The sequence below is a fragment of the Molothrus ater genome, chromosome 5, assembly GCF_012460135.2.
Source record: "Molothrus ater isolate BHLD 08-10-18 breed brown headed cowbird chromosome 5, BPBGC_Mater_1.1, whole genome shotgun sequence".
Classification (NCBI taxonomy): Eukaryota; Metazoa; Chordata; class Aves; order Passeriformes; family Icteridae; genus Molothrus; species Molothrus ater.
The window spans coordinates 70,781,633-70,790,884 of record NC_050482.2 but is presented as its reverse complement, the minus strand read 5'-3'; the positions used below and the strand labels follow the sequence as shown (position 1 = coordinate 70,790,884).

Below are 9,252 nucleotides of genomic sequence, written 5' to 3'. Positions count from 1 at the left end.
ACTGTTTAAAATGCTTTTATTGCTTAGGGGCAGTCTTGAATCTCACATTCCAAGGCTTTGCTCCCAAAACAATACCTTTACTAATTTTTTGGCCTTGAAATTATGTAAATCCAAGCATGTATTTCAGAGCCTAGACATGTTTCAGTGGCTCATGTTGAGCATTTTGCCTTAAATGAATCACGAGCAACATCAAGTTCCATTCCCCCTGATTTCACAATCTGGTTTCAGACAGGAGATTTGAACAGAGGTAGACAAGTCAAATATCCATAACAATGTCCTCCTAAAATCAACAAGGCATTGGTCAGACTCCATATGTCTGTGCAAATCCCACATGAGCTTAGACACGACATTTCATGGATGAAACAAGTCAAAAAACACAACTGAGCAATGACAGTGAGAAAAAGGAGATCTCAGAGTCTGAATGGGGCATTCAATTTCTAGTCCTTTATCCTGGTTTTGGTTGGGATGGAGTTAATTTTCTTCCTAGTAGCTGGTAGAGTGCTGTTTTGGATTTAGGATGACAAATGTGCTGGTATCACACTGATTTTTTACTTTTTGCTGAGCAGAGCTTACACTCAGTCAAGGACAGGCCACCTTCTCATGCTGCCCTGCCAGAGACTGGGCTGGGGGTGCCCACAACAGAACCAGGGCAGCTGATGCAGCTGACCACAGGGATATTCCTTCATCATTTCACAAGGTCTCCAAGTTTATCTTTTTCTCCAAGTCTCACCCTTTGAGGCAGTGAGTAGCCCTTGATTAGTCACAAGGGCTACTGTCTCAAATCAGAGGCAGTTCTTCACAGTAAATCATTGTGAGATCTCCCATCCTCCACTGAGGCTACAAACACAGGCAAAACACCAAGGATATTAAAATCTGACAATTCTTTTGAACGACATCCAACAGACTGGACTCAAATCTCCTGTACACAAGCCAAGCCAAGGGGATATTATCAGCAATTATCTCTCATTTGGGAAGAAATAAACAGATTTATCATATTACTTAGTTTTTGTTGCTTTACTACCGAGGACGATTTACAAAAGTTCAAAGGGCCAGTTTTAGAATTATGAAAAACAAATAATGTAGCATCAATCACAGCATATTAATCTTCACAAACAACTGCAGGACTTGAATTTATCCACAACTGGCTGACAACCAACAGCCCACTTTTTGTATGTAATCAACACCATTTCATTTTATTCTCTTTACTCTTAGAACTACATTTCCTTGCTCCAGTGTAAGTTGCATTACCACATCAGACACATCCTGATTTTAACTCTTCTTTCTAGGTAAGAGTTAGAGATAAATACATGGATGTATGTGGGAGAGAAGGGGAAATGAGCCTTACATGTCTAGACTAGAGTTCATTCCAGTCTAGAGCTGAGCACAGTATTATGAATTCTCACCCTTCCAACAGCCACCAAACTCACAGCAGCATCTCCTTCTTCCGCTTCTTTTTCCAGGTCTGCACCCAGGATAACACTGACTCTCCTGGGCTGGTCACTCCATGAGGACAGCTCAGCACCAGGAGCCCTGGGAATAACAAATAACTCCCAGTGCTGCCATCACACCTGAAAGAATAGCAAGCTGCTGTATATCAGAACTGGTACCTATTTTTAAGTAATTTCAGAAATTACAAATTAAACAACTTTCAGGTTTTGTGTTGCTCACAGCAGTAGTGCAGGTGGTGCTTATCTCCCCCTCCCCCAAAACATAATACTGATTTTTTAATAAAAGTTGATTCAACAAAGTGTACCAGAATATTCTTCACTTGGAATAAATAAACACCAATGGCTGAAAGAAGCCATACATTCAGCTGCTTTTTTTAAATGCCAACTTTCCTATTATAGGATTTTTTTCTGTTGTACCTGTCATTAATATTACAAGAAGAATACTTAAGATAGATTCACTCACAAATTTAAAATGTCAAGCCAGGAAAGCATTAAGTGAGAGTGAGAGTAAACCATCAATTTCAGACTGAAGTATTAAACAAGACCAGTCTTCTGCACTAATTAATTCATACACAGTACTGAAAAGCTGAAGGGCACAGAAATCAACCACTTGAATTTCAATTATTAAAAACAATGCATGTTTGAACACAATTCACCTGTTTGTTCTAAATGAATCTAGTCCAGAATTAATGTGCAATTCAATTTGAAATTCAACTTTATTTAATTACTTCATGGACTATAGAGGAAAAATATAGCTCAACCTATTGCAGATTTTGGCTAAAATCTGAAAGACCCACGGTAACTTGAGAAAATTATACTCAAAGTAAGTGTAGGAAAAATACCAATTTGTTTCTGCTCTGTCTTTAATAAAGAGATTATTAAGGTGCATTAGCAAACAGAGTAAGATCTAGTATCAAACAATCAGCTGTGTGCTATGCCCAAATGCCAGCTAATTTTTCTAGGAAAGCATTTCCATCCACTTAACAGGCAGAGCTGGTGTTCAGGCAGAGATTGTGTTCAAAACACAATCCCTCACTCAAAAATCCTGTTATTCCATTTTAGAAAACTGTACAATTCAAGCCAACACATTCCAAAAGAATGGGAGTTTGAACACAGATATTTGTGTGCACTGCAACTCATGAAAAGTGTGACTTTCAAGGAGCTGACATTTCTCTACAAAAAAAATAAACACTTGAGCTGGGAGGGAGTGAAATCTGTAGATGTCTGGAAAATGTTCTTGAGAAAGACAGGGAGAAACCTTTAAATGTTACATCCCAAAACAAAGCACGTGGAATTACTTAAAAGGGGAGAGGCCAATTATTTCAGAAACACTTTTAAAGAGTAAGAATAAGATTATTTCCAGAACAAAAACATGGTCAGTGCCCCCCAGCACACAGTGGCAGTTCCACCTACCTGGTATTCCAACAAAAGTGAAATCTACCCAGGTGCACACAAAAAATGCAGCAGAATGTAGAGAACAGACTGGCATTTGAAACAAAACACCACCAAGTAATTACAAATTTTGTAGAATGCAAATAACTTTCAAGCATAAATAGTTTTAGCAATTGAGTTCCACAACTACAAGGTAAACACCAGCCAAATGTGCACTTACGTTTTGACTGTTATGGAAAGTTTAATTACCTCTAGTGTATCCATTTCTTCACAGATGTTTGTTATTTAAACTGACTTTTCCTTTCAAAGCAGAAATTCTGCCATGAGAACACCAGCTGACAGTTTTCTCAAACCCAGGAGAAGTCCCATTTTACATGAACACCACATTACCTGAATCCATGAATTCCCCCTTCTGTAAAGGTGTGTGTTACAACTCACAGAGGAAACAGCATTGTTTTATATTTGTTTTTGAAAACTCCATTGAAATTGTACAATTTTGAAGCTTTTGAGGTTTGTTTGCTTTGTTTTATTAGAAAAAATACTCAGGCAAGGTCTACAATCATCTGTCAATTATAAATGACTTACAAGAAACTCATGAAGCAATAAAATTAAAAAAATACAAATACAAACTATATCTGAAACACTTCTATTTGGCAATTTTATAACAAATTCAAAAAAAAGAAACAAAGATTACGGATTACTTTATAGGTACAGAAAAAGCAGTAGGTGAAGTGCTCAAGCAAAAAAAAATAAAAAAACCAAAACACTGCATTTCTTCCAAAAATAAAGTCACGTCACTACAGATTTTATGAATAATACCCTTATTAAACAACCATTCCAGAACATCTTATATTAGTGGTGCTTTTAATCTGCACTTCATATCCTTGATAAGATTATTTTTTTGTGTATATAAGTAACATTTTTAACCCACTGGAGCTAAGCAAGACTTGTGTCAGTACCAATGCAGAATGCATTTGTATTACATTAGGATATGCTCACTTCTGCAACCAAAGGGTTACTTTAAGTCTTAATCTATTTAATAAAAATTTAGTGTAAAAACTGCTGGTTATTAGTTTCACTGTAGTAAATTCCTCCCCAATAAGGAGGACTAACTCTGCAGTTTGACTGCATATATCCATACAAATTTTACATATTAGTTCCTTCCGACAGTAAGGAAAAAACTAATTCTGTGTTCACTATTAGAAAGGAGTGCCATGAATTAATTATGGGTACTATTCATCCCTCTAAGATTTCTGGGAAGGATGTTCAATGTATTTTTGTTCTTACAACAGATACTAACAGTAGTATATAGTCCCTTAGGTATGTAAAAGAAGGTTTTTTTACTGTTAAGGAAGGTGCTTTTTTTAAACAATTCTTCTGGCAGCACTAGTGAATTACAATATCCTTCAATATTATTTCTACCGTAATATATACATTTTAACTTTCATGCCTCTAGAAAAACATCTACAGTACATTTCATAATATAAAAATATATTACAAATCTGCTGAAATATTTACAAGCAATGTCCTATTATCTATATGCAACATTTTTGTCTCCATACAAAGACTAACAGGTTAGACGCATCTCTATTTGTCAGTTAAAAAAAAATCCACAGCTCCTTGCTTATTAAGCAAGAAAATGATTTTACTTTCCTTTTCAAAGCCAACTTTGGTGCATAAAGGATTGAATTTCTAGATTAATTTTTTTTTAAAAAATACCATTTTCTTTACATCTAGAAAACATTAGGCCAAATAAAGTATACTTTACAAGTGAATGGGGATCCTAGAGGGTCAAAAAAGCAAAATAAATCACCAGTAACACTGACTGCTTACACTGAGGTTTCCCAAACCCGTCCATTGATACGGATCACACCAAAGCAGACCTGATGAACACACCACACTACTCCTGCAAAGGGATCAGACAGACTGCAACACTCTGAACATCCTGCCACCTTACTATATGTATTCAGAGTTGACTGGAAAAGACAAGCATTCCATCAACATTTGATTCAACACCATAATCCAACATATTTTAGGGAGCTGCAAAAGGACACAAGATCACAAATGACAAATGATTACTATCCACCATACTCAAAGGGCAACAGGATCATCCCTTGGTAGCTGTTCTATTGTCTGGCATGTGTTAGGTTTAGTTAACACTGACAGGAAGCCCAATAGCTTGTTTAACAGTTCTCCTGGGAATCGGGAGGAAATGGTGATGGTTACTTTTTCTTTTCATCAAATATAGACTACGGTATTCACTAAAGAAAAAAGCAGCTTAAAGAAGCAAGCATGCAAAGCCTTTTAGTTGTTCCACTAAGTTGCCAGAAGAGTGTTTGCTCAGTCTCCCACTGTACCATTCCATGAAAATGTGGATATACAGTAATATATTAATATATTCCACGGAAGCATCAACTTCATTCACAGAATGTTTACACTAAGCATAAATATTTCTCAAAAAAAAAAAAAAAAACAAAAAAAAACAAAAACAAAAAACCAAACAAACAAAAAATAAAAAAAAAAGATGGGATTTGACTAATGTGCAACTTTATTTCTAAATCCATTGTCAGTGACTAAGACTGCAGGTGTCCCCACTTGCTTGGTTTTTACCTCTTCAACCTCTTCTGGGGCATCGTTCTGTAAAAGAAGATGGTACAGCTTTACATTAAGACCCTGTGATGTATACATTGGTCAGCTGAATGCACTATGAAATCATCACTACACAAAATCTACTTTCATTTGATTAAAACCAAGAGCCATTTCACATGATCTCACTAAAGTGTACATTTCAGATAATTATTTCAGATTTTCTATTAAAGCATGACATTAATAGCTGCCACTGAATTTCTTTAACTACCCTTTCCTCTTGAAAAGAAGTTTTAGTTTTTAAAGTTTAGTTTTGAAGTTTTGGTTTTAAAATTTACATCATTAAGCTCCCTCAGCTGGTCCCAAAAGCTCATTTCAATCACAGACTGATCCATACTGCTAAAAATAGAGCACAACATTACATGTGGGAACCTTAATTTTATTTGGGAGATAGAAAGGTCTGCTAATTTTTCTCCAAGGGCTTAATCCAGAGATCATTAAATTTTTATTTTAAAAGGCTATTTTTTTCTTTTCAAAGCAAACTAAGCTATCAAACTAAGCTCAGCGAAGGTAATCAATATAAAATTATTAACACCTCAATTAGATTATAGAAGTCACTGTGTTAAGCAGTTTTAAAACACACAATCCAATCTCACCATAACATTTTTATGATTTTACCATTAATAGCAATGATTCATAGGCTAAGGTAAGTACTTAAAACACATTTACAAAGATAGCAAATACAGTAGGATTGGTTTTCATATCATAAAGCAAGTTTTCATTAATTTGATTAGTGAAATACACTGAGAATTAAAGGTGAACTGAAAGGCTTATTGCATTGAAAGACCTCAGATTAGCGTTTTATTTTCTCCTTGAGACTCTTGGTCACTGGATGTTAAGGAAGAAACATCGGAACACTGAACTTCTGTTATGATAAACCTTCTTTCCAAAAGCCATTTTCGTGGATTTTTAATAGAATCACATATGGATCTATGGATGCTCAAAATTTCAGAATGAATTAAGCATTTCAGATTACCTTTAAAAATTGTACACACAGAACTGTGGGTACTGACAATCATGGGAGAGCAGTAATAAAGGGGCGGGGGGGAGAATCAGGAAATTATTAGAAACCAGATGGATTAGAAGCCAATCTGAGGGCCTAAAAACAGAAATGTGAAAGTAGCTTAAAGACAAGTAACATGAATTGTTCCCTTTTGTCCCCCTATAAAGAATCTTGTAATAAAAAATAACAGTACTTGAACACAAGTACAAGTTTCAAGGTAATACTGCATGTATTACAGCTGAATATAATATGGAAAGATAAATTTGGACTTTAAAAAAATTGGTATACAAACCAGTATGTGATCTTAACAGAAGTGATCTTTCAGGATTCCACTGTATGTACTTCCTTTACTAGAATTTCTGTACACCAAGCACAAAAAAGTAAAATACACTTGGTAAATACACACATTCCCCGTTTCTCAGTCACTAGAGTTTAGTTCAAGAAGTAATTCTGAAATAACTTAAGACCTCAGAACTTAACTCCTGGACGTGTACAGTACCAAGGCTCCCTGATCTGGTGTATAATATATTAGCAATCCTGATTTTCCAACGTCAAAAAGTTAAGTGAGGCTTAAGATTACATTCAAGTAAAGAAAGTTGCAAAATGAAGATGTTACCTGTAAATGTTTGGGTCCAGAAGCAAGGCAGTATCTTTTGGTAGTTTTGATAAATGAACTACTTTAGTTTTTAACTGATGTCGCTCACTTTCATTTACCCACACATCAGGCAGACTATGAATAAATAAATAAAATAAAAATATTCAAAAAATATCAACTGGTTTTCTTACCATAACATTATGTGGTAAACTAGTACATATGAAGCAAATTTCCCATTTCCCTGGTTAAAAAGCATCTTCACCAGAGTGAGGATAGGCAGCCGATCTTTACACATTATACTTTGAAGTTTTTCAGGTTCTCAGTTTGGAAAGACACTGAAGAGAATTTAGATCATTCCAGAAATATATTCTGAGTGTACAATGATAACGGCACTACATTCTCCACTGTAACAATTTAATATGAAAATGGGTAACAGAAAAAACAACCAGACCTTTGAAAAGAATTTATTTCACTGGCAGAAATTCGTTGATTCTGTTCAATTAAAGGACAGGATACACTGCAGGCACTGAGCTTTGAGTTACACTCATTTTCTTGTTCCAAGCTCAAAGGTTTCAAAGACAAAATGCTCCAACTTTGCTGAAGTTAATTGTTTGATTATCCTCTTTGGATTTTTGGTGGGCTTTTAAAAATTTTCCACATGTCCTAGAAGCCAGAGATTAACTTCAGGTTGGGGGAGGAGTTTGCAATTAAGGTGTCTTTGAAACAGGTTTCGAATTGAGAGGCTCAACATTTAAAACTAAATGTAATGGCTCTTTCTCTGCAAAGACAAATTTCACAGACTTTTGCAAATTGTTTCACTGAATCTGTATTTTGCAAAAATTTCACTTTGCATGAAAGTTAGCTGCAACTCAAAATTCAATTTTTAGGGTAAGCGATTCAAAAAATGAAATAAAACCCAGAACCTCTAACCCAGCAGGAAAAGGAGTTTCTCCAATTAAACCTTTCAGATGAAGGAGGAAGAAAAAAATTAAAAACAACAGGGCAGAGGGGGAGGGAGAACCCAGCAGGCAATCCATTTATTCACTAAGTCTCATGGATCATGAAAGGTGGGAAAACATCATAGAAGTTTTTTAAATAAACCCAAAAATCAGTTTTTGAACAACCAATATTGCGAAGACATTTTCAGTAGCAACTGCATGCTCAAGATACAAACAGCAAAAAAAAACTTTACACATGTGGAGATTTGAAAGATACAGAAAGACAACAAGTCAGTAAGCTGATTTACTGGCACCAAAAATAAATTCCTGCTATTAACAAAAACCAAAACCAACAAAACAACCCCAACCCTCCCAGCCTACTAGAAGTTACTTCCCTCTTGTAGAGGAAATGACTTGAAGACTTGTATTTACTTTTCCTGAGCAAAACCCTAAACATATGGACATCCTGGAAAACTTGTGCAGTTTCTCAGGAGTGTAGAAGTTAAATCACTACTGCCAGCTTCATGGGGAAGGCTGATGAGCAGCTCAGGGGAGTGGAAAGGAACCACCCTGAGTGCATTTCACTGTCTGAAGCGTGAGTGCCCTGACAGTGTAACACAGACTGACGGTGTGTGCCAGGATACCTGCGCATCTCCTCTGCTTACATGGAATAATCAAGATGAACTGAATACTCAGTAACTCAAAACTACATCAATTCAGTGCCTGAAATACACTCTCTACCTAACCCATCTAACCCAACCAAGATACAGCAAACAGCAATGTAAAACGTATTTTTTCTCTGACCTGATCAGCCAAATCTAAATTTCTTTGGGAATGTCTTAACATGTCTGAACAACCTCTCTCCAATGGAGAGATTCTAATACTGAATTCACCTGCATGAGCAAAAAAATCGTTTGACTTGGTATTTAAAAAAAAGTTACTCTTATTTTTCATGTTCCCAGAATTGCATACTTCTTAATGCTTATCTTAAAATAAGATTAGCTGTCTTTATCTGTAAAATAATATCATCTGTATTCATTTAAAAAAGAAATTCAGAATGCTGTTAGATATAATACTACCATCTGCCCTAAAAGAAATCCAAAAACTGCCTATTTTATACAAATATTTTAGCTTTCTTTTCTCACAATGAATTGAAACTTGTGACAAAATGCATTAAAAATACAAATGGAAATTTAACTGAACTGGTATTAGAGCCCAAAGACTTGAAAG

General features: G+C 35.5%; 1 protein-coding gene across 3 annotated transcripts in view; it reads right to left on the bottom strand.

Moving 5' to 3' along the window:
- Positions 1–5,334: 5,334 nt before the first annotated feature.
- AEBP2 (AE binding protein 2) overlaps positions 5,335–9,252 on the bottom strand; it is a 39,319-nt gene continuing 35,401 nt past the window's right edge. Inside the window, exons 7-9 of one of the 3 annotated variants that reach the window (XM_036401248.2) lie at positions 7,106–7,219; positions 6,782–6,848; positions 5,339–5,477 (exon numbers count right to left, since the gene is read on the bottom strand). In XM_036401248.2, the coding sequence (XP_036257141.1) occupies positions 6,794–6,848; positions 7,106–7,219 (169 nt within the window). In that variant the 3' untranslated portion in view covers positions 5,339–5,477; positions 6,782–6,793. Of the gene's footprint in view, positions 5,478–6,781; positions 6,849–7,105; positions 7,220–9,252 lie in introns of all 3 variants that reach the window. The other 2 variants (XM_036401251.2, XM_036401249.2) reach the window with 2 other exon arrangements.